At 42.1% G+C, this 26648-nt stretch overlaps 1 protein-coding gene across 1 annotated transcript in view; it reads right to left on the bottom strand.

Annotated features, from left to right (window-relative positions):
* ENPP1 (ectonucleotide pyrophosphatase/phosphodiesterase 1) overlaps positions 1-19705 on the bottom strand; it is a 78696-nt gene extending 58991 nt beyond the window's left edge. Inside the window, exons 1-2 of the mRNA XM_060239468.1 lie at positions 19461-19705; positions 1837-1909 (exon numbers count right to left, since the gene is read on the bottom strand). Of these exons, the coding sequence (XP_060095451.1) occupies positions 1837-1909; positions 19461-19685 (298 nt within the window). The 5' untranslated portion in view covers positions 19686-19705. The remainder of the gene's footprint in view (positions 1-1836; positions 1910-19460) is intronic.
* Positions 19706-26648: the final 6943 nt, after the last annotated feature.

Here is a 26648-nt window from a genome sequence, read left to right as displayed (position 1 = left end):
CTGCGCGGATTTCGCACTAAATGCCGCGGAGCAGCCTTTTGCGCCGGAAACTCCCGTCGCAAAAGCCGCTCAAACGTAAATCGCCAAAAAGCAGTTTGGCGTTTGCGCGGCTTTTGCGACGGGAGCTTCCGGCGCAAAAGGCTGCTCCGCGGCATTTAGTGCGAAATCCGCGCAGATCCTGCGCGGTGAAGAGGGGGGTCGCGCCGGCTGGAGGTGAGTGCGAAAACGACCTAAGTCTTGTAAGGATAATGTGGACACTTTGCATGCTTTGGTTACCCTTTTTGTAAAATAATCAATTAAAAAAGTTTGCAAGCATTGCCATCTGGTTAGCAGCAATATGACTGTAAGTCTTGTAAGGATCGTGTGGATAATTTGCTTGCTTTGGTTATGCAATTCAGCTGTGAACGTTGTATTGTTTCTTCTTTAAATGTAATGGTTGTTGACTGTCACTAAGAACCTTATGGCTAATTTGAAATGCATTAGGCAGTAGTCAAATATGAAAAGAAATTACACTATCTACTGGGACATCATTGAACCTTGCAGAACTCGCTTACTCTGTACTGAGACAATACTATGTATTTTTATCGCAGTGTGTTCTCCTTAAAGGATTTTGTGTATGGACTTAAATATTGTGAATTTGTGTTACAGTTGAATGAACTTGACATTGAATGCTTCCAGTACTATTTCATGGTGTTTTCTTCTATTAGACCTTTCTGGTTCACCATGGTCCGGTAAATGTCAGGGGATCCCCTGCCCAGGTGGGGGAAGGGGATCCCCTGATTTCACAGGCTCTAGCCCACCACCAGCCAGTTGGTCACTGAGGGAGCCCCACCGCCAAGAGTGGCCACCAGGTAGCCACCCCTCTCCCTCCCCTCTTGCAAGATTTAAAGGGTTCTTTCCTGGTCTGCTGGAGCACATGGTCCACAGATCAGCTGGAGGACCCTTTAAATCTTGCAGGAGAGGACGAGAAATGGCCACCAGCCACACACCTGAACTCCAAGTGGCAAATTTGCTCTGGAGTTCAGACATGCGTGGCTCCTGCTATTTGCAAGTAACATTTAAAGGGTCACTTTAAATACAACCTGGGACTTTCTGCATGCAAAGCAGATACTCTATCACTGAGCCATGGCTGCACCCTTAATTTGTTTTGATGAACCAGAAAATGTACTAATTCAATTGGAGTCTTAAGGAGCTGTTTCAAAATAATACATTACACAGAATACATATATTCCGGAGGAACAAGAGAAATGTTTGAATTACTTCATCTATTAATAACAATAATAATAATAAATTTTTATTTATATCCCGCCCTCCCCGCCAAGGCAGGCTCAGGGCGGCTTATAAGACATGATACATATACCATGATATAACAATAAAATACAATTAAATACAAATTCGTAAATTTAAGTTAAATAAATAATTTTAAACCGATATAAATTAATGGTGCTACAGTTTCAGTACATATATAAAGATGGCTGGATATCATTTCCAAGATTCCACCTTAGAAGGCAAGTTGGAAGAGGGTGGTTTTACAAGCCCTACGGAACTGATTAAGATCCCACAGGGCCCACACCTCCTCTGGCAGCTGGTTCCACCATTGGGGAGCCATTATCGAAAAGGCCTGCTCCTTTGGTCTCCCTTGGCCTTGCTAATCTATTCTTCATTAGTTCTGTATTGGCATTTTAGTTATTTTTCTTTTAGTTGAGTTCAGTTATTTTCCAATAATATCTATAAACAGAAGCATTCTGAGTTGCTATAATGCACCCTGATGCAAGATACTTTTTTATATCAATTGGAACTCCTTAAAATATGTATGCTAGAATTTCCTATAATTACCATCTCTTGTACAGCTAGGCTTGAGTCCAAATATGCATCCTAAAATTGTTGTTAGCACAATGACACACAATACCTAGAACATAAAAGAAAAACATAGTTAACTGACAGTAACTGTGATACATGTAATCTCCAATAGTACTGTTTTAACTACTTCCACATGACAAAGTTTGTTTTGGTTTTTCTCCCACAGCAATCCCAAACATTCTGAGTTCAATTTCACATTCATGTTGTCAATGTGCAATCCAGCAAATGCAGCAAACATACAAAATGTTCTTTGGAAGCTTATGATAAGCAAGATGAAAACAGTAATCAGCATATTCGTAAAAGCTCACACTATACTGTGAAGCTACAAAAACCTTTCCCCTCTCCCACGCCAATCAAGGCATAGTAACTTCTCCATTTGGGTTTTGGACTTGCATTTCTCCAAGATCACTGTTTTCCCACCACCAAACAGCAAAATGGAGTTGTGGCTTAGGGGCCTTGCTGTTCCAAGGAAAAGTAGCTAGGCATCTATAATATTTATACTTAGAATTCATAGGACTCATCTGAATACCTGACTTAAACTTTTTGAAACAATTAGCTGAACTTGGCATTAAAATTGAATGTTTCCATCACATGTAGATATGCTGCATTAGGGTTGCATTAGGGGTGGAGTTTGGGAAGGGTAGTGTTTGAACATATGAAGCTGCCTTCTACTGAATCAGACCCTCGGTCCATCAAAGTCAGTATTGTCTTCTCAGACTGGCAGCGGCTCTCCAGGGTCTCAAGCTGAGGTTTTTTTACACCAATTTGCCTGGACCCTTTTGAGTTGGAGATGCCAGGGATTGAACCTGGGACCTTCTGCTTCCCAAGCAGAGGCTCTACCAATGAGCCACCGCCCCTCCCCTTTAGTGGCTCTCCAGGGTCTCCAGCTGAGGTTTTTCACACCTATTTGCCTGGACCCTTTTTTGGAGATGCCAGGGATTGAACCTGGGACCTTCTGCTTCCCAAGCACCATTGAGCCACTGTCCCTCCCGAAGTGTTTGGAGGGGAAAGACTTCAGTGGAGTATAATGCTATAAAATGTACCTTCCAAGAGGTTTCCTGCTGCTACCTTTCTGCAGCAGTCTCAACAATGCCCCCAGAAAACGCTCCCCCCACCCAAGAGTCAGAGGGTTCTTAGAAATGGCAAAAGATGTGGCCTGCAGAGGAGAGCAATAAGGAGAACAATGCGAAATTTCCACCAACAGAAATGGCCTTCCACTCTCACAATAACAGATTTGAATCTAGCCTAAAGGAGGAAAAAAAATATTCCGGCAGTTATGTAGTGATAATGTTAGAAAGTTAAAGTATTGTTTTAGGGAAATTCAGAGAGATTGTTTACTGAGAACTGGGTAATCCCTAAAAACTACCTTGGCACCTCTCTAACTATTGCATGTCACAGTTCTGAAAAGTTTCATATTACCATGGATAACTCATCTTAAAGAGCAATCCCCACAATATCATCATGGTCAGTAAACTGCAGGAATTTCTTCCTGTGGTCAGGAAGTCCTACAGAAATGACCACGTTACAGTCATTCTGGGGTCCTTGTGCAAACCACACACAAGGCAGATTCACAGCACCGCAAGCCGCAGAACATTTCAAAAATACTATTGTTTTTACTACAGACTAGAAAAATCTCAGGATCCATGCATGGTATCCACAATTTGGGAAAAACCTGAGCAAAAATTATCTTAACTTCAGAATAATAAATCTATTTGAACCTGAACATCTGATTCCCCCCCACACACACATTCATTCATTTTGTGGAGCACACAATGTTTATACTTACTTCTATAAATAGAGTATCTGCATAATCCACAGATGCAAGTCCATTGTGAATTACCGATACTGCTCAACTGCTTTTTACAAGTGGCAAAAAAAATTCCAATTTCAAACATTCAAAGATGTGTAGGAAACAGGAAGCCAAATTACTTTGCCTTCAAGTCAAGTGTCTCTCTTTTTGCTGCCTTCCTGGAACTGAAATATGTTTTTACAAAGTTTCTAGAGAGATCCTATGGAACAAACTAAGGGCTTCCAGTATTGACAGATGTCTCCTGTTTCTAATCAAGGCTCTTTATAACCAAACCTATATCCAGGTGAGATGTACCCTACCAGATGATGCGGTTTTACTTTCAAGGACTCCAGTTGGTCTTAGGAGAACCATGAGTTCTTTTGCCCTGTACTGTCAGGAAAATAAATTAATAACCAATTACACTAAAACAAAAGTAAACATTATGCTAAAACAAAAGTAATGACCTTTACATAAAATAAAACCTCAAAAATTTATCACTGATCATTAAATGACAATCTTATTAAGCAGGTCCCTTGTTTTAAATATCTGAGGATTCATTTTCAGGACAATGGCTCAAGAACAATTAGTATTAACACTGTTGCTGTGGAAGCTAAAAGGTCGGGGGCAATGCAAAAATTCTATTGGAATAAGGGGGGGGGGGGGGAAATGCATGGCAGCAGCCTTAAAAGTATTCAAGGCCAAATCCCTCTGTTGGTTTATGTATGGTGCCCCAATTAATATCTCTTCAGATATTAGGAAACTGGATACAGTTCAGTCTAAACTCTTGAGAATAATTCAGTGTCCCAAATGCTCTTATATGCCTTGAAACAGGTATGATCACAGTGGAAACAAGGCTGTGGTTAGCAGTGATCCTGTACTTGTTAGAACTGGTATTTTCACCAATGGGGTTGACAAGGTTAATATTCTTAGATTCTTTTGTTCCTCCATGGATAAAGGTCCTGGACAAGAAATTGCCTTTTTATGGCTTCTCAAAGCAATTCCCTTGTTCTTTGGGTTTGAGAAAGTCAAGGTTATGGTCAAACAGAGGGTATTGGATATTGCGAGGCAACATGATTTGAGCAAAATAGGGCAAAAGGGAATCCTTATAAAACCCACCATCAGGGCAACTCCCATGCCTTACATTTCCCTCCTATCTAACCAAGAATATATAGGAGAATGTTCACGCTAATGCGCTGTGATGTACTTCCCAAAGCAGCTCTTGAAGGAAGGTATAAAAAAATCCCCTAAGAGGAAAGACTTTGCCCATGGTGCAGGGAGGGCATAGAATCTTTAGAGCATATTTTCTTTGACTGTAAGGTCTATAAGTTTCATGAATCCCTTCCCTTGGCCACAACATTACCCTTCACTGGCAGACAAAGATTGTGCCTTTTGAGAAGACTTCTTTCAGACAGGCATCCCGATGTAACTTATCAGGTAGCTAGATTTGGGTGGCATGCTGTAGGGATAAGAAAATCTTTATTAGCTCAAGTAGTAGAATTTTAACATTTTATTCCTTTAATATGCACATTAAAATTATTTTATTGTATCCTGATGGTTTTTATACTGTTTATTGCCCTAAGTGGCATTTTATCCATGGGTATTTAAGTTCTGGTCTTTGACCGTAATAAAGCTGAACTGGAGGCTGGGTGAGTGGGCATCAACATGGCAAATGAGGTTGAAAATGAGGTTCAATGTGGCCAAGTGCAAGGTAATGCACATTGGGGCCAAAAATCCTAACTATAAATACAAGTTGATGGGGTGTGAACTAGCAGAGACTGACCAAGAGAGAGATCTTGGGGTCATGGTAGATAACTCACTAAAAATGTTGAGACAGTGTGCGACTGCAATAAAAAAGGCCAACACCATGCTGAGAATTATTAGGAAGGGAATTGAAAACAAATCAGCCAGTATCTTAATGCCCCTGTATAAATTGATGGTGCGACTTCATTTGGAGTACTCTGTACAATTCTGGTCACTGCACCTAAAAAAAGATATAGCATTGGAAAAAAATTCAGAAAGGGGCAACTAGAATGATTAAAGAGTTGGAACACTTTTCCCATGAAGAAAGGTTAAAACGCTTGGGGCTCTTTAGCCTGCAGAAACGTCGACTGAGGGGTGACATGACAGAGGTTTACAAAATTATGTATGGGATAGAGAAGGTAGAGAAAGAACTACTTTTCTCCCTTTCTCACAATACGAGAACTCATGGGCACTCAATGAAATTGCTGAGCAGTCGGATTAGAACGGATAAAAGAAAGTACTTCTTCACCTAAAGGGTGATTAACACGTGGAATTCACTGCCACAGGAGGTGGTGGCAGCTAAAAGCATAGACAGCTTCAAGAGGGGATTGGATAAACATATGGAGCAGAGGTCCATCTGTGGTTATTAACCATAGCGTATTGTTGGAACTCTCTGTCTGGGGCAGGTGATGCTCTGTATTCTTGTGCTTCGGAGGGCAACAGTGTGAGGGTTTCTAGTGCCTGGTCCCACTGATGGACCTCCTGATGGCACCTGGGTTTTCTGGCCACTGTGTGACAGAGTGTTGGACTGGATGGGCCATTGGTCTGATCCAACAAGGCTTCTCTTATGTTCTTATGTTGCTCAGTCCTTTGCTTCCCTATGACTATATACCAGCATTGCCAGGGAAAGCAGTAATCAGTGGGGGAGGTGATTGTTGTCAACATCTAACATAGTGCAGGCAGGTGACTTGTATTCCATAATTGGGCCAAATTTATGCATGTACATTTTTTGTGTTTAGAAAAGTCCATCTGTTTCAAGAAAGCAACTGCACATTTTAATACACATAAATCTCTGAATCAGAATATAAACCGATGTATCACTTGGCAACCAAAAACTTGATTCTGAAAGGGGACTTTATCTGTCTAAAACGTGGCAATATGAGTGTCCTAAAGGAGCACTACTATCTCCCTGAGTTTTGTCCAATTCGGATGCAAAACAACAAGCAAAGGCAGGGGATCCATTGAGACCAACAGGAAACAATAACAAAATACTGTTATGAAAATGCTACTGAAAGAAACACTGATGGAACAAAACTCAATAATGAAACAGTTCCTTTTGGATTTAATAACAAACATAAAAGAATGATACAAGCTTCCTTGTGCAAGTCTAGAGGCTATTGCGCCCTTTCTCTTCTAACCTACCTTGCCTTAAAAAAACAAGAGGAAAGAATCATAGGATTGCATGCAACATATAGCTGAGTCTATATTTCAGTGGTGGGCTGTCAATCATATTTTAACTATGAGAAAAGTCCTCGAGCCCTGATATATAAAAATTTCACCTTTAAATGTTTGAATGGCAAAAAAGGAATATGACATAATTAAAATGTAAACACAGGTAAATAATATTGGGGAGGGAGAAACTTCAAATGTTGAAGCAGTTACGATTTCCCCATTCACCACAGCCTCCATCCATTCTTGAGCACAATTTCAATATGGATTATGCAATGATACACTGAAGTTAAAAGGAGCATTTTGAAGTTGGTTTTGGCTTGCTGAAGGAAAGAAGAAAACGTCTCATTTTATTATAAAATGTGTTTTTGTGTATGTTTGTTTTGGAACAAGCTCTTGTATTCTAGACATCTTTCCCCTTTGTGTGGGAGGAAGATAGAGAGCATTGCTTATTAAACATTATGGGCTCTGACAGATAGCTGAGAAAATGTTTTTTCATGCTGGACAGTAAACACTTGGTAAACACTTGTGGCCCCATGGCACAGAGTGGTAAAGCAGCAGTACTGCAGTACTGTGGTCTGAAGTCTCTGCTCACGACCTGAGTTCGATTCTGGTGGAAGCTGGATTCAGGTAGCCGGCCCAAGATTGACTCAGCCTTCCATCCTCCCTAGGTCGGTAAAATGAGTACCCAGCTTGCTGAGGGGAATGTGTAAAAGACTGGGGAAGGCAATGGCAAACCACCCCGTAAAAAAGTCTGCTGTGAAAACTTTGTGAAAACAACGTCACCCCAGAGTCAGAAACGACTGGTGCTTACACGGGGGACCTTTCTCTTTCCTTTTCCAACACAATCAGGAAGCAGAAAATCTACATAAATTTGTATATCATCTTTCCTATCCATAGCCATGTTTGAATGTCTGTCTATAAGCATTTCTAGGACATACCAGGTTATAGCCTACCAATCAAGAGCATAAGGAGTTTGAGCATGCTCCTCTTTCCTGCCCTCTCCTTCTACCAAGAGCCCAGTGTGATCACCCCACTTATGAAAAGCTGAAAATGCTGAACATTGAGAGACCCTCCTGTACAAAATGCTATGTAGCACAGGGGCATGCAATAAGGGGATCTGGTGAAACTGCCAGAGCCGGACCTACGGAGGAGCAGAGGAGGCACTTGCCCTGGGTGCCGGAGGGAGGCACCAAATTGGCTATGGAGTCCATTCTATTCTATGGGCCCATAAAACAGAACAAGCCCATAAGGTGGCAACATTTTTTAATCCCCCCCCCCCCCAAAATGTAGATCCGGTCCTGGAAATTGCTCCCCCTCCTTTTGTGCTAGTGAAGAAAAATCATGTATCTTCCACTATCTTATCACATCGCGTTGCCAGCGTGTAGTCTTCCAGTTATTATTTTTACCGGGAAAAAAAGGATTTTTTAATTCTCTTGCTCAGACCTAGCATAAAAAATGTCTACTTAAAAAAACAAGAGCCTTCAGCACATTAACCATAACACAATATTTTCTTAATTTTATTAAGAATTCTCCACGGAATTCCATCTCAGTGTAAATCTATATGAAACCACTGCCATTTCTTTGAACTTCTAAATAACCAAAAGACTATTTGGATATGTGAAAATGTGCAGCAATAATCTCCCTCCCACATATACCCCACCTGTCTTAATCATAAGAAATATTCTAATTCTTCTTGCCATTTTCTCATCTATTTTTAAGCTAAGTAGATACTTCACCCTCTGCACATTCCAGTCATTATGAAATTATCCCCTCCTGAAGAGTGAAAAATGCTTCTACATATTTTGACAGAATTACAGATAGAGCTGGATGGCCAAGGCAGCCAGGCTAGCCTCATCTTGTCCAGTCTTGGCTGTTAAGCAAGGCTGGCCCAAGTTAATACTTGAACGGGGAAACCACCACCAAGGAAACCCAGAGCTGTTATGCAGTGGCAAGGCAATGGCAAACCACCTCTGTTTATCTCTTTCCTTGAAAACCCAAGCAAGCTGTACCTCGATGGAACTTTCCTCCACCACAGGTTTAAAATGATCCATTTAACATCACTAAGACCTTTTCCTATAAGGCCAAAAAAACTTAAATCAAGCCAAGGGGCCTCTCCATGGAATTACAATATTCTTCAAATGTATTTTGTTTCTTACAGTAGTCCTGGCAATTTACATGAATGGCTGGATGACAGCCCTGCTATTTAAGACAACCACATCATAAAGCAGCAGTTCCCCTGAGTTGTTAGGACTGGTATATAGGAAATAGTTCATGATATTGCCTTGGAAAGATACATTTGGAGAGACATTTGGGAATTGAAAGACTGAAGCAACTAAAGATGACTAACCCAAGGGCATACTTAAAGGTATTTTCTTGTGTGCCTGGTTCATTGAAGAGTAAAAACAGAAGAACAGGAAGTAGCATAAATATACACAACACACAAACTATCCTACTGTGTGAAGTTTTGCATGTTCTTTCTGTGTGCACAGTGAAGTACTAATTCCTATGTGAAACCCAGTCTTCTTTGACCTTTGAAAGGGACATAATTTACATTCAATAGAGGGGGGAAATCATTATTTTGACATCAAAAAAATATACCTATTAGAATTTAACACATACACTCCCCAAATCTTTTAGTATGTACTATGCTATTTCTAGTCAAGGTCCTTCAAAGAGCTGTTGTGAAGCAAGATGCCAATTATGCTGGACAAGGTGGTTTTTGCATGCAGAGACAAATATTTAACTGACATATCTAAAGAGAAAAATCTAAAAGTAACAGAAACCTGAGATATACTAAGCCCAACAGAAGAGAAGAGCATGTTCCCCAGAGAGTACTGAGGTCGGGATCACAAAACTTCCTTACTGTCCCTGGGCCGAAAGAAGCCCGCTTGAAAGCCACAAGAGAAAGGGCCTTCTCTGTTATGGCCCCTACCTGGTGGAATCAGCTACCGGAAGAGGTGAGGGCCCTGCGGGACCTTGTTCAGTTCCGCAGGGCCTGTAAAACAACCCTCTTCCGGTTAGCCTACACCTAGCTTGAGAATTTTAATGCAACCTGCCAGATCTCTGTATATATTGGAATATTTATTAATTTTTATGGTTTTATCTGTTTTAAAGTTATTCCCTTACATGTTTAAATATTGTTTAATTTATGTTGGATCTAATGCTGGAAGCCGCCCTGAGCCACTTGTGGGAAGGGCGGGATATAAATCCTAAATAAATAAATAAATAAAAATAAAATGAAGTTTCATTCTTATCTAAGGTATTTCTTATGACTCGTTAGCATTACATCATTGTAGTACTGATCCACAATCTTCCTCCTAAAGACATTGATATGCTTGACAACAGGGCCGGCCCTAGACTGTCTTGCACCCTAGGCAAGGTTAAATTCTGGGGGGTGGGGCCTGCACTGATAACATCACTGAGTCACATGAAGTGCCCAATTTGGTGCCCCCAGAAGGCCAGCGCCCTAGGCAATTGCCTAGTTGCCCTGCTTGACAAAAACAAACAGAAACACTTTTAGACTATTCTTCCTACATGTTTAATGCTTCTCATTTTACCATGGCCCCCTCACAAAAAGGAATAAATGAAAAGACTCTTTGTATATGAGCATATGAAGCTGCCTTATACTGAATCAGACCCTCCATCCATCAAAGTCAGTATTGTCTACTCAGATTGGCAGCGGCTCTCCAGGGTCTCAAGCTGAGGTTTTTCACACCCATTTGCCTGGACCCTTTTTTGGAGATGCCAGGGATTGAACCTGGGACCTTCTGCTTCCCAAGCAGATGCTCTACCACTGAGCCACCGTATAACTGGAAAATAAAGGAATTTGCTCCTATCGAATTATAAAACTGTAATTATTTTTGATTACATGCTACTTTTTACCCTAAAAATTCCAAAGCACTATATGAGAAAGCCACCAAACACTACAATAACCACTCAAAACAGCAGTCATATCATCCATTACTCCCTAGGTATGTCAAAATAATATTCAGTAGAGATCTAATAAGATTTTTTAGGTAGAACCTTAAAATGGATGCCTGGAATCCCTTTGTGTGTGTGTAACTTGTTGTTTTTGCTCAATAAGCAGTATGTGGCTCCTTGCACTGAATGTTCCTAACCTTTTACCTACAAAGCTTCATTTTGGTGTAGTGGCTAGGAGCACAAACTCTAATCTGGGAGAACTGGGTTTTATTCCCCACTCCTCCACATGCAGTTGCTGGTGTGACCTTGAGTCAGTCACAAGTTCTTACAGAGCTGTTCTCTCAAGAGCAGTTCTGAAAAGAGCTCTCTCAGCTCCATCTACCTCACAGGATGTCTGTTGTGAGGAGGGGAAGGAGAGAGTACACTGGTCTGAGATAGCAAGTGAAGGGCAGGCTATAATTCCAATATTTTCTTGTTCTTTTTCTTCATTGTGTTGACATCTCAGCAGAAAACACTTAATATTAGTATGGAAGTATCTAACAGTCTACACTTCAGAAGGACTTCTGCTGGGTGCCTTTGCCTGAGAGATTTCTGTTGGCTGTCAATGCACAGGCTCAATTAATCACTCTGCAGAGCTACTGAGACAAGCCTCTCTTCCTTCTAATAAATGGCTGAGGCTCCTCCCCCTTCTCCTGTCCTGGGGAAGGAAAGAAGGAGCCAGAGCTTCCTTTGCCAGACCCCACCATCAGGAGAGCTACAAAGAATGCTTTTAAAACTAGCAACGTTTTAGTGAAGCTATGAGCTTTTTGCCTTGCTACAGAAAGAGAGAGTTTTGTTGGGCTTGTAACTGGGTTCCCCTCCTCTTTTTCACTGTACTCATGCCCTCCAGTCTTTCTCAATAGGAAAGCATGTAAACTATTTAGAAGAGAAATAGCATTAGGCTGAGAGTGTGTTCCACCCCAGGTTTATTTTTTTCTTTCACATTTTCCTTTGATTGGGGGTCTTGAATTTAGACTTCCCAGATAGTAGGCTGACACTTACCACTATACATGGCTGTCTCTCTGTTCTTGTAGTTGTTGGGGTTTTTTGGCGGGGGGGGGGTTGTATTTTATTTTTTGAGTTGTAGTCATTTTTCTGAGGGAAATTATAGTTTTGTAGACAAGCACATAGCCCTCAGTCTGTGCCTTGGTGCCTTCACATGTTCTTGACTAGTCCTTGAAGCAACTTCTGTACAAAAGCTCACAATGCTCAGCTGCTTCATGTTCCTCTGGGTCTTAGGCTCAAAATATTGACCGTGAGATGTCTGTAATGAATGCCAATGAATCAAAAGTAGGTTTGCAACTTACAGATGTGCACACCTGAACAGCACATATTTAAGACTGGTATAGCACAGGCATTATCTGCAGTTTTTGATGCAGTAGTTCATAGCAAGAGGTGACATTTATTAGAGACAGTAAAACAAAATATTGCAAGTGGGCTAATATTTTAAGCATGTTTTATTTTAAGCAAAAAAATATATATTTAATTGTGTGTCTGTGCCCTTTATAAAGTTTATATGTCCACTACCTGGCATTACATTTTATGATACACATGGCTCGGCCCGACAAGGTCTCATTTATGTCAAATCCGGCCCTCATAACAAATGAGTTTGATATCCCTGATGTAAACTATGTTGGGTCCCCATTGTGGAGAAATGAAGTAAAGCTAAAGATTGGGGGGGGGGCATATAAAAATAGGTTGGTTTGCGGGTGAGAAAGAAGCAGGAAAAGGTGAGGATATGGGGTTGCCAGGAGAAGGAAAAGAGGAAATAGTGTGGAGAAGGGAATGCAAGAGAAAATGAGATGCCTCCCACAAGTCCTTGCAGATTCTGCACCATTCAACTGGGCCAGGCCTGACAGCTAGTATCCCACAACTAGGCCATAGTTTTCTCAGGGAGAGTCTGCTAAGGGAGGGGAGGGGAAGGGAAAGCTAAAGGCATGGGGCAGAAGGAGGTGGGAAAAAGAAGGAAGCAGAAAAATTGAGAGGCTGTGGGGACTCTCATGAAATAATGTGAGAAAAAAACCCCTTGCAGAACATCATAGTCACCAGCTTGGTTGCCACACACCTGGAGAAGTGACTCGCACACGTCTGGCCAGAGTGTGTGAGCAAACCTATCCAGGGGCAACAGGGACTTATGCAGTACTAGCAGCCATAATGCTACAAAGGCTCTCTAGACCGGTACAAGAGTGCCCACCAGGAGAACGGATGGTTTCCCATCGTTCTGTATGACGTCCATCCCAGCCATAAAGCAGAGGAAACTGCGCTGCCAGGAGCTATCCAGGCGAACGGTTTTGAAGTTCTGACCACGGAATCCACCATGGAGGGCTAACACCACACGCAGCCATCTTCCTACCAGGCTTGACTCCAGTCCAGCGAAGCGAACGGCTCACATACACACCAGATGTCACCTGTGCCTGCAAGCAACCTTCCCACCCCAGGAGTGGTTAATAGTCCAACCGCCACTTTCTTTGTCTAATGGAACTCAAGACAAAGACTAATGCCAAGGAGAAGACAGAAGAAGAGGAAGACCATCTTCAGCCAGAGCCAAGTTCCTTTGTACAAACTGGGTGTTACCTAGGCCATGATTTGACTCTCTATTGTCACCCTTCTAGATAAGTTCATTAGTCTTAAGCATCTCCCCACCCAGTAATCCCTCTATTCTTCTCCCCAACTGTCATTTTGGAGCCTCCCCTTGGTCCATTTCAACCTGAAAGTTCACTCAGGTATCCAGGATCTAAGCAAGTCCATTGGTCCAGAGCAAACACCCAATTAGGTGCCACCAATGAACTTTCTATTGGTTGTCGCAGTAGTCCAGCCCTTATGGTCACTGCGAAACCTCCCCTTTTTGTGAGGTCATGCACCAGTTGACCACCTTCCTCCTCCCTCGCACCTCCCATCCCCTAAGGGCTCAAGAGAGTCCTTATAATCTGTGGACTAGCTACCCACAGGTGTGCTTCTATCAGTATCCCAATTCCGCTGCATAGATCCATCCCCGATTCCTGATTAGCTTCGGGTCCCCTCCCACTTCCTTACTCGTCACCATTGGAGCCTTCCTTAAAGACTACGATCAGTAAATATCACCCTATTTGTCTAGCCATGTGTTCCCCTATCTCTCTATCTATGTTTCCTAGGACTGAATGTGTGATTTTATGAGTATTTTATCTTGTATGAAAGCCTATATTTTTCCTAATAAATTTTAATTGTATTACTTAATTAGAGTCCCTAATATTTTAAGCATTACTTTTCTGGATGTGGAATCCTGTATACACAGGTAAAAAGATCCTGAGTGAGCCAGGTGCCCACCTGACAATTCCCCAACCTCGTTTTGAGGGCATTTTGGCTTACAATAATAGTGAGGAAAGGGAAAATGAGATGCTCCCAGCAAGTCCTTGAGGGTCACCTTGTTTGTGCATGCATGTGTGTATGTCTGCATGAAATTAAGGAACTAAAGAGCTTTAGAAAAGTTAGCGGTTTTGTTTTCAATGTGCATACTTAACAATATCATGAATTAAAATGTTACCTATGTAATGTCTGGTCCTAAGGATTATTTATAAACAGGGCTTCCAAATCACAACTTTCACTGTCAGAGCCCAGCAGTCCAAATTCTTATTTTATGCAATTTCTGCTGTAATGAAGGAGACCACTCCACAGGACCCTGCTGGCTTCCAGACTGCCCTACAAATCTCTTGGTTGTGACCTGAGCCCACCGCAGTTCAACTACACTTCTGCTTTAGGAGTGCAGCAAGGGAGCTGTGCTGTTGAGGAAAATGTTCTGGAGGTTTTGACAGATGGGCAGTAGGCTTGCCAGCACTGGTGGCACAAGAGAAAAAGAGAGGCACTTTCACCTGACTCCCTCTCCTCATAGCACTTCATACTAAGTGGCTTTTTACCCATAACCTTTTTTTGCAGGAGAAGGTAACAAAGAGCTCCTGTGGAAAAGAAGGGGAGAAAGAGCTGTCAGGAAGATCTGCCTCTGCAAGGACTTTCTGTAGCATTCAACACAATGTTTCCATTTGGAGATGCTCATGTAATCACCTTTAAAAAAGCACATCTCCAAGCACAAAATGTTAAATCAGAAGCAATCCTAAAGCAACCTCTGGCATACTACTGCACTGCAGTGGCTTTCAAATAACATTTATATATCTAGAACACCAAATTCCACAATAGAATGGATCCATTCCGTTTCATAATTCCTTTTAGCAGTCTGCAGAGCCTTGTCAACTTCCTGACCACTTTGTTCCCTCTTTGCATATTCCTTTGAAAAGGCCAATACAGAAGGCAAAAAGGACGACCATAAAAATAAATGAGCGACTCATTCCTTGTGAAGTAAGGCTAAAGAGTTTGGATCTTTATGTTGAAGCAGAAGAAGATGATGATTATGACTAGTGGGGGGACATGGCAGAGCTTATTAGTGGAGAGGGGGGGACTCAACAATATGCTGAACATTGTATGAATATGGCTGCAATGGTGGGACTGTTCTGGTTTTGCAGCCCTTGTTATGCTTGACAGTCCCAGCAGCTGCTCTTGATTGCCCAAGCATAAAAAAAGGTGGACCCATGAAGACCTGCAGTAGAACAAAAATTGTAATCCCTCCTCAGTTGGCTTCCACCTCCCTTCCTTATGTTCTGCATCCATTTGGCCATACTTCCTTCACTTCCACCTCTTTTTCCCATGCACTTTCCCCCTGTCCTCCACCCTGATGTTTTCCTTTGCCACTCCAGCCACTTGGCCAGACTTCTCTGCCCTCATCAACTGAATAAGGGGCCACCCAGTTCTCCCCCTTTATCATCTCCCAAATTTATCCCCCCCTTTCATTGTCAAGACATTGGGTTTTTTTGGGGGGGAGGGGTTTTTTGCCACAGTGTCTATATACACACATATGGTATTAATAATAAAAAACATTATAAATGCATAAATATATAACAAGCCTTATCTCCCTCTAAAATTAGAACTCAGGAGCACGTAGATGTATTGAGAGGAAGCAAATTCAAAATTACAAAAGTACTAGTTAAGGCATAATTTATGTACAGAATCCATTGCCCCAAACTGTAATGATAACTGCCAAATTAAGGCTGCAGTTCCAAGAACAGGTACCCAAGAGTATGCCCCATTAAATAAAACAGGACTTAATTCTCTGCAAACATGCATAGGATTGCACTGTATACGTGGCTTTAAAATTACATTAAACAAATAAAGGCCCATCCATGCTTACAACTAATGATGGCTAAATAGAACTTCCATGTTCAGAGGCAGTATACTTCTGAATACCAAGTGTGGGGTAGCAACAACATGTTTGGCCTCTCCTGGCTCTTCTAAAGACATCCAAGTGGCCACTGTATGAAATAGGATTCTGGCACAGATAAACGTCGGTCTGATCCAGCAGAATTCTTCTTGTGTTGTTGAGTTTGTTTTATTTTTACAAAAACAGGTTTGGGGGGATTACTTCAGGAAACTGCATAGACCCTCACCTTCCATCTATCTCTGTTTTTTTCTTAAATTATTGTCATACATTCCTATTTTTAAAATTCTTCTCTCCCTTGCTTCAGAAAACCAGCTGTTACATAGCCGGATACTGAATGACTAACTTTACAAAGGTCATAGTCCAAACTTCACAAAGGTTTTAGAGTCTAATATGTACAATACAGAAGCACGAGTACCTAATATGTACAATACAGAAGCACGAGTGTCCCAACTCATTAATCAGGTTAGAAGCTCACTGGATTTCAAAATCTTAACTAGACTGCTTCACAGAAAACAAAAAATACTGGGTACAATTAGCTTTTAGAAAAATGCTTCTCCTATTCCTCAAGCCTGGTAGTGGCGACAGGGTGAGGGGGGAGTAAACTAGAGAAAACATATAAGACAGAAATTGGAAGTTCCTTCTCCCTCCTCACAGAGCCAAGTGAACAAGCACTTTTTAAAGGAATGCCCCTGATGAACATCTGACAATGCATCCCGTTGAACACCTGTAACCTGACATCTAGTTATGCCTATACTCTAATAATGATTTAAGCATCCCTCAGTGACAAAGTGAGTGACTCACTCTGCTGCAGCAGTGTGCCCAAAGGGCCTATGGGATGCTATTAGAAAGAGTAGGAAGGAACTGTATTCTCTTCGTATTGCCAGCAGTGAACGTAATCTGGCTTCACCTACAGCAGAGGTGGAAGCTTACTGCATCATCAAGAAGAGCAAGTGCTGGACAGCACACAGACAGGGATAGCAGACAGCTAACAAATTGCAATGCAATATCCTGTAAGGGTCATCTATTTTTTTTTTAATTTCACAGTAGGTATTGTTTTTATTGACAGACTTCAGTAAAATACTGATGTAATATTTATGACATGATTATGGGTGACTAAGGCAATATTTTTAATACCATTCACATTGAAGTAGCATGCAAACTGAGTTATAAAAAACTTCTGCAGATTAAATCCCCATCTAGATAGCAAGAACTGCTCTAAAGAATGCTTCTTCATATATATCAAATGGATACATTCCAGATCAGTCATGAATCATGATTTATTTCTTTATTTGCTATGGTGTTTATGGAGTGTGGCAGGCTGTTTATCACCAATACTGCAATCTTGCTGTCAATTTTCACCACTTGTCCACATGCATAACCAGGCTTCAGTGCATGCTTTCAACCCACATCACCAAGTCATGCATGATGCAGTGGGATTAAAGTCTCCAGAACAGATCAGAAGTCTCATTCTCAAATCCTTGGTGTGTGATGACTCCAAATGCCATTTCAGGCATTTAAGGTTTAACTGGCAACCTACTTCTTAGTTCTACTGAAGCAAGAATAGATGTCATGGATCTAACCAAGAAGGACCACTCACATAATCTCCATTTAGTTATCATTTCTCACTCCCCCCCCCCCCACAATGAAAGTTATACTTTAACCAGTGTTACCTCATTATCATTCCTGTGAAGCAGGAGATTCACCGCAGACATGACACATAACTGTACCTTATATTAATTAATGTGGAATAACTATCACCCGTCATTGTAAATACAGACTTAATCAGTAGCACAAATTACAAGCTCCACATCGTCCATAAGTATGCATTAGAAAAGTGGAGAAATCCATCTTTTTTTCTAGGGCTGGCTAACAGATGCTGAGGAATAAATGATTCACATCATATAACTTTAAATATGAATTCTTGGGTATAATGCAGGTGACACAGCAATACTGGGGACAGCAAATGCTCCATTCTATTGAATCCTTTGAGAGCAGAAAGTGCAACAGATCAAACTGAACAGTTCTGATTTCCCCACTATGAATGTGCCACCTCGTTATGAGCAGCTAAAAGAGAAAGAGAGAGAGACTAGATTTAATCTCTACATGACTGCCCTATCTTCTGTACTCCAGCTCTGCTTTGGACACCAGAAGTGTAAGAGTATATTGTGATTAAAGCTGAGAACTGCAGTATCGACATGCACAGATGTTCATGCATCTTCATTAACTGACATTTTCCAAGGCTGAACCAAAGCACCGAAAACCAAGGCTGGTCAACTGTGGCTGAAAGCAAGCCATGCGGCTGCACCTCATGTAGAGTATTGGTTTTTATTGGCTGATAATGGCTTCTTCACAAAATACTGGAGACCTTTGTAGCCTCTGCACCCAACGGTAACCAACTCAGTACACAATACAGAGAAAGTGTCTTTCCTATGTGCTTTAATAATACGTGTAGCTGTAATGATGCCTTATTATTTTAAATTCTGAACCTGCATGAGCTGTCAGCCACAGATTAGTTAAATGGCACTAAACAATTTAGTCCAGGGGTGTCGACCTCATTTGTTATGAGGGCCAGATCTGACATAAATGAGACCTTGCTGGGCTTGGCCATGTCAGGTTGGGCCGGGCCATGTAGAGTCAGGCCATGTGTGTACCTATTTAAGGTTAGGTAGCAAAGATAAAAACTTTACAAGGGAAAAAGATAAACACAATTGTGTGTGTATATATATATACACACACACACACACATGCTTAAAATGTTAGCACTTGTTGGTCTTAAAGATGTTTTCTTTGTATTTCTCCCATGAGATCCAGGGAACTGGGCGAAGGAAGCTGTGGCTCTTTCCTTCCTTCCCCAGGAGAGGGGGGGGGGGGGAACCTCAGCCAGTAGAAGGAACAGAGGACTGGCTCAGTAGCTCTGCTGTGCAATTGAGAGAGCCTGGAAAAACAAGCTCTGCAATCCCCCACCCTTCCTCCCCAAGGGAGGAGCCTCAGCCAATGGAGAAAATAGAGATTTTGCTCTATAGCACCTGTGCAATTGAGCAAGCCTTGCATAGCAAACTGTTATGCAGAAGGAAGCAAGATATAGGGAGAAAGAAGCAGATGACAGCCAGTCGCTCGGGGACCTGCTAGGAGCCCTCTGGGGGCCTGATTCGATCCCCAGACTGCATGTTTGACACCCCTGATTTAGTCACTACCTAGTTTGCAAGACGACTTTCTGTTTTGTTACCCGCCTTTCCTCCAGCGAGCATCAGGCAGCATCCCATTTTAACATCATAATAACACCCCTGCCAGGTAGGTTAGTCTTTCAACAGCATTCGAACCCAGATCTCCGTGCTCCGAGTCCCGCCATTAGACCACAGCGGATCTGATTTAGCCCCGCCGCCTTCGCTGGGCTCCTTGTGGGCGTCGCCTCCTTACCAGGGAGAGAACTTTGTAGGCGTTCGACTCCTTGTCTTTGCCTCTGGACGCCGCTTTCTCCGGCTCATCCGCGAGCTCCATGGCCGGCAACATAGGCACCGCGGCTGAGTTCTGCGGCTCTGCCCTTGCGACCGCCCCATCGCTGCGGAGGCTTTTTTCTTGGCTATTACCCGCAGGCGAGTTGCCCTTAGCTTGGCTATTGCCAGCGCTGCCGCTATTCTCCATTATCCCTGCGGCTTGTCTTGCCCTCCTCCTCTGTCGCTTCTGCTAATAAGGGCCAGCGAGCTGCCCTGGCTCCGCCTCCTTCCTCGGCTTTGGCGGGCTTCCCTCAGGCTGAACAAACTGGGGGAGTGAGGAATCAACTGTCCTGGCTTCCTGTCTGGTCCCCCTCGATCTAGGTGGTTCCCCCTTTCCAAGCTTCATGTGGTGATTGGTGTGTGGAGGAGGAAGCTCTGTTTGTCTTCTGAAGACACTTCATACCCCCATCCTCTGAAGGAGATGAAATACTGTAAAGAAGCTAAAAGTGTGATTTCTTGAAAGGGATGGAATAATGTGACTCCAAAATAGACTTTGCAGGAAGGTGACCGGGTTTGTTTACACGCAAAAGTGAAACGAAGATACAGTTTCCTCTGCAGTGTTTTTCTTTATGGAGGGGGAAAATAAAATTCTTTTGCCTTATTTACACAGATTTTCCCAGAACTCAAGCAACCCCTTCAATTCCAGGCTACAGTAAAGCAAAGGAAATGCAACAGTTAAACAGCTGAGTAATCATCAAGAAAATATTTGTGAGAGCTATTAATTATTGCATCCCCATCCATAACTGAAACTTCAAAGGCTTTTCCCATAGACTTCACTTTTTCATTACTTTTACTACTCTTCACAGTTACTTGGGAGTAACCCCTACTGAAGAAGCATGCTTAATATGCTTAACACATGTATCTTCAATATTTGTATCTAAATAAAAGTTACAAAAACAAGATTACCAAAAACAAGTCACCCCCCTTATTGAAAATATTGTCCTTTGTTTGGCATTCTGTTACTTTTTTGTGTGGTTTCACCCAACAGAAATTATGTTTGCTTTCTATTTGTTCTTTATATTATATTTTGTTGGCATCATACTTTGAATATGCAGTGTGAAAGGTTATCTTTTATTATAGTATTAACCAGCAGAAGCAGCTACTATAAACTACATTTCCCTTGCCAGTCCAGTCCCTACCCCCAATTATCCTTGGCTGTCCTCTGTATGGTCTCCCCACACGCATATTCCCATATAAGATCCAGTGTAGTACAACAGTTAGAATCTGGGACACCCAAGTTCAAATCTCACTCTGCCATGGAAGCCTGCTGGGTGATTTTGGACCAGTCACACACACTCAACCTACCTCACTGAGTTGTTGTGATGATAAAATGGGAAAGAAAATTATATAAGGGCTCCTCATTGGGGAGAAAGGCAGAGTATAAACAAACCTGCCAGGTAGGTTAGCCTTTCAACAGCATTCGAACCCAGGTCTCTGTGCTCCGAGTCTCGCCATTAGACCACAGCAGATCTGATTTAGTGCTACGCATTTCTTAGGGTAAAATACTGTCTTACTGTGTAAAGGCTATCTATGTTGTTGATGTTGAATTTGCATCCTGAAATGATTTCAGTTCAAAACAAAAGTAAATATTCTATTAAAAGGTTAAAAAAAAGTAAAAGTAGTCTCCTGTGCAAGCACCAGTCGTTTTCGACTCTGGGGTGACGTTGCTTTCACAGCGTTTTCACGACAGACTTTTTACGGGGTGGTTTGCCATTGCCTTCCCCAGTCATCTACACTTTCCCCCCAGCAAGCTGGGTACTCATTTTACCAACCTTGGAAGGATGGAAGGCAGAGTCAATCTGAGCCAGCTACCTGAACCAGCTTCTGCTGGGATCAAACTCAGGTTGTGAGCAGAGGGCTCCAACTGCAGTATTGCAGCCTTACCACTCTGCGCCACGGGGCTCTTACTAAATATTCTCTTACATTTAATCAAATAGGCACCTATCAGCAGCCCATATTTAGAAGTGATATTCAGCAAACTGGCTTTGTGGGAGGAAGATTAAAATAAACTGATTCCTGCTTAAAATATTTTATGCCAGCTTTTGTTAAAGGGAAGTTAAAACAAAATACCTGCCAATATCACCAGCTGGTTACAAAATGCCTGTTTCGACTTTTACATATTCAATCTTTTATGTTAAGAAATGGCATCCAACGTTGCAGAAACTAATGCATATTATTTTTATTGGCACTTAAAAATTATTGGCTCTTTAAGTATTGATCCATGCATTCCAGTACGAAATTGCAGCTGACTATTATTTATGACACAAGGTGAAGATGGTGATGATGGTTTTTAAGGCGGGAGATATTCAAAGATAGTTCAAAGGGCTACATCTGGCCCTGCATAGAAATCTTGGTCTTCCTTGGTGGTCTCCAATTCAAATACTGACCAGGGCCAACCAAACTTAGCTTCTGAGATCTGACTAGCCTGATATCTTAGCCTGATTCTGTTAGTAGTGCGGGGTGGGGTGAGGGTGGGGTTGAGGATTAATATCATATTGCAATATTCATTATTTATTTCATTATATTTGTATCCCACCCTCCCCTTATGGACTCAGGCCGGCTGACAACGTTTTAAAATCAACAATTCAGCTTAAAAACAATATAATAAAACAACAATATGCAGAACTACAAACTAGTCATCCAAGATTTGTTTATCATCGCTACTGTTGTTGGTGCTCAACATGTTGCTGACATTGTTACTGCTATTATGTTGACACTCAGATGTCAGTATCATAATGCCGGTCGGGCTGTCAGTGCTGTGGTGTCGATATTATAACGTAGCAGTTGTCTCCCTCAGGTGTTGAATGTGAACCGAAAGAGTTTGGTCTTGCAAGCCCTGCGGAACTGTACAAGGTTTTGCAGGGCTCTGATTTCTCCTGGGAGGGCATTCCACCATGTGGGGGCAGCCACAGAAAAAGCCCTGGCCCTAGTGGTAACCAACCAGGCTTCTTTTGGCGCAGGGATCATGAGGAGATTTTGAGAACCTGAGCATAGTGCCCGTTGGGGTGCATATGTCAAAAGGCGATCTCTAAGGTAAGCGGGCCCCAGGCCATATAGGACTTTAAAGCTTAAAACCAACACCTTGAAGTGAATCCGGAATGCCACAGGCAACCAGTGCAGTGTTTGCAGCACTGGTTGAATGTCCACACATTCCATACCAAATCAAAGTTTGCATAACAGAAAAAGATAACAAAGCTAAAGGCACCATCAAACTCTGTCCCAGTTAAAGATTCAGAATTGTGCTTCTCAAGGGAATACAGTTCTGAGAGAGCAAAGTAGTCAGTTACCACTCTGTAGAGAGGCCCATGCAAAAACTTCCATTAATTTGTGAATGGCATTGACAACATGCAATTTTATGTCAAATAAGATCCTGCAATGAAACATTTTCTTGAAACACAAACAGAATTCCTAGGAAGATATAAGCAAGTTATCTATGTAAGCAAAAGAAACACACGGTTTCAAAGATATCATGGCTCATTTAAAAAGGTAAAGATAGTCCCCTGTGCAAGCACCAGTCGTTTCCGACTCTAGAGTGATGTCGCATCACGATATTTTCACGGCAGACTTTTTATGGGGCGGTTTGCCATTGCCTTCCCCAGTCATCTTCACTTTACCCCCAGCAAGCTGGATACTCGTTTTACCGACCTCGGAAGGATGGAAGGTTGAGTCAACCTTGAGCCGACTACCTGAACCCAGCTGCTGCCAGGATCAAACTGAGGTCATGTGCAGAGCTTGGATTGCAGTACTGCAGCTTACCTCTCTGTACCATGGGGCTCTCTTGCTAGGAAGAAAAAATGGATAGTTTGAAAAGACATCTTCACATCTCTGAAGCATGGTCCAAAGACACACAACTTGGCAACCTTGCTGAAGCTAAATGAGGCTAGGTCTGTTCAGTGTCTAAATGAGAGACTACTTGAAAACCATACTCTTGGTACCAAATTCTCTGAAGGCAAGATAGTGTTTCAGTCAACAGTGCAGTCCTAACATAATTGCACCCTCCAAAATTAATTGAAGTCAATGGACTTAGACTGGTGTAACTGTTTCAGATTCCCAGTAAATCAACCAATTGATTTGTAAAGCATGTCAGCCTTCTTCTTCTGGCAGTGTCAATTCTCTGGTCTTTGCTGCTTGTCTATATCTTGCTCCTTGTGTACAGCTATGCCTGTTTCCATGAAGATGAACCCAAACCTCCACCCCACTATGCTCATTCCACCTACAGTTTTGGCACTGCATTACTACACTCTTAACACACCACATCTGACTCATTTATTCAAAGTGATGAAGTGCTGCCCAGCATGATTTACCAGAGGAGGAGGATGCCACATCAAATCACAGTTAATTGCACATATTTTTGAAAGGCAATATACAAAAGAAAAAGTTAACTTTCTTTAGTTTATTAGGAATGGACAAAGTAACCAAAAAAGGATTTATTATCTGTAGACTGAAGTACGTAGTGTATAAGCCTAATGATTTTGTTATTACTGAAATTATGCCCACTTTCCTGCTCTGTCTTTGCTTGCTCATTCCTCATACTCTTCACCCCATCATACATGTTCTTTCTTTTTTCCTTCCCCTTTGCCAAACTACTTGTCTCATTTTTCCCACTAATCCCATCTCCATTGTTCACTATACATCTCCTATGGCAGGGGTGGCCAACGGTAGCAGTCCAGATGTTTTTTTTGCCTACAACTCCCATCAGCCCCAGCCAGCATGGTCAATGGCTGGGGCTGATGGGAGCTGTAGGCAAAAAACATCTGGAGAGCTACTGTTGGCCACCCGTCCTATGGTTTCTCATCCCCTTGTCCTCTCTCTCCTCTTAGTTTCTGCAACAAATTTACCTCCTTTTTTGCCAGCTCTTATTCTACTTTCCCCACCCTTGCTGCCTCTAATTCTCTTTGCCCATCCCTCCTTTCATGATCTCCATTTTTGACCATTGCTACTTTCCCCACCCCAGTCACTTCCTTTCACTGAGTGGTTGAAAGTACCATCAAGTCACAGCTTATCGCAACCCCATGGGATTTTCAAGGCAAGAGATGTTCAGAGACGGAGAAGCATTGCCTGCCTCCATGTCATGACCCTAATATTCCATGGAGGTGTGCCATCACTTTAAATGTGATGGCCAGAACTCCCTTTGGAGTTCAATTATGCTTGTCACAGCCTTGATCTTGGCTCCACCCCAATGTCTCCTGGATCCACCCCCAAAGTCCCCAGATATTTCTTAAATTGGACTTGGCAACCCTAACTGAGAACCAGTGTGGTGTAGTTGTTAAGAGTGTCAAACTAGTATCTGGAAGACCCAGGTTTGATATTCCCATTTGTGCTATGGAAGCTCGCTGGGTGATCTTGTGTCCATCACATACTCTCAGCCTACAGGTTTTTTGTGAGGATAAAATGGAGGAGAGGAAAATTAGCTGCTTTGGACTCCTATTGGAGAGAAAGGTGGGATATAAATTAAATAAAGACATTTATTTATTGTTTCAGCACTTTTAGGAAGCAGAGAAAGATGGACAGATCGGTTACAATAATAATTATCTTAGTAACAGAGACTCTGATGGTGAGCTCTCTTTCCATACTTATAATATGGTGTTTGCATTTGCAATCAGACATAAGCAGGCATCTTCACATGATGAAACATGAATCAAAATGAATGTGTTCACACCAGGGCTTTTTTTTTTGGGGGGGGGGGTAGAAAAAGCCCAGCAGGAACTCATTTGGATATTAGGCTACACCCCCCTGACATCACCATTGCTTTGCACAGGGATTTTTTTTGTAGAAAAAGCCCAGTTTGAACTCGTTTGCATACTAGGCCACACCCCAACACAAAATCAGCCAGAACTGTGTTCTGCTCAAAAAAAGCCCTGGTTCCTCCTACACTAAATAATGCATTTTGCAAGTGGGTTTTTGTTATTCTTACACAGTTGAAATCCAATTGCAAAATGCATTCCTCAGTGGAACAGGCTTCCTCAGGAGGTGGTGGGCTCTCCTTCCTTGGAGGTTTTTAAACAGAGGCTAGATGGCCATCTGACAGCAATGAGGATCTTATGAATTTAGGGGGAGGTGTTTGTGAGTTTCTTGCATTGTGGAGGGGGTTGGACTAGATGACCCTGGAGGTCCCTTCCAACTCTATGATTCTATGATTATTTAGTGTAGTGGGAACACACCCAAAAATGATGATGCAGTTATGTTTGTCCCTATTTTTATAGCCTAATGCTATAAAACTCTGAAAATAAAACTTTTAACCCTTAGAAGCAACAGTTGAGGCCTGCTGCCTGAACATAGACTATAAAAATAGAAGCGATGGGTAATATAACATTTTTGCCACAGGATGAGGAAGAGGTTGGTAGGGACTGCTGCCAGGTCCTGGAACCAAAGAACTGAACAGAACTGGGCATTGCAATATTTGGTTTGTAATGATGAGGCTTGAATCACTGCTTTGAATCACTGCAACTAAAGTAGCTTCCTAAAACAGGAACTGTCCCACTTATATAAAAGTGAGGTTTATTTGTTTTGTTTTTAGGAATATAGTACCAAAGGCAAAATTTGGGTTCCTTAGAATATGAACTTTTATTTTCTAAAAAACAGGTCACCCAAGAAGGGGTTTTTGTTTGCTTTGTTTCCCAGTGCCGATATGCCTTCTTAAATAAACATACTCAAATCCTGTACAATTAGATGAGATGCAAATATAATTAAACTGACATTGATTTAAGCTGAGAAGTGTCAACATCAGTTGCCTACATTATGTGATGTAAGAACATCTCATGAAAGAGCATCTCCTGCCACACTGTCCAGCCCATCAGCTGAAATCTATCTCCCCAGCCTTGCTCTCTGTGCCCCCATCTTCAGAGGTGAGGTGGGTAGCAACTAGTGACAGGGTGTTTGCTGTGGTGTCATCTTGCCTTTGGAATGCTCTCTCCATTGAGGCTCACCTGGCTTCTACCTTACTCTTTTTAGACACCAGGCCAAAACATTTCTTTTTATCCAGGATTTTAATTAGGCATTTTATTTTTCCAGTTGTTTTATGGTCTACTTTTTGGGGGCGGGCTGAGACAGTCAGTCAAAAATTTATTGTGTATAGCCATTGGCCGTTACAAAACAAAACGGAACCCAAACA

Source organism: Heteronotia binoei, chromosome 1 (assembly GCF_032191835.1).
Source record: "Heteronotia binoei isolate CCM8104 ecotype False Entrance Well chromosome 1, APGP_CSIRO_Hbin_v1, whole genome shotgun sequence".
In the NCBI taxonomy this organism is placed as follows: Eukaryota; Metazoa; Chordata; class Lepidosauria; order Squamata; family Gekkonidae; genus Heteronotia; species Heteronotia binoei.
Note: the sequence above shows the minus strand (reverse complement) of the source record. Positions and strands in the feature narration are given on the sequence as shown.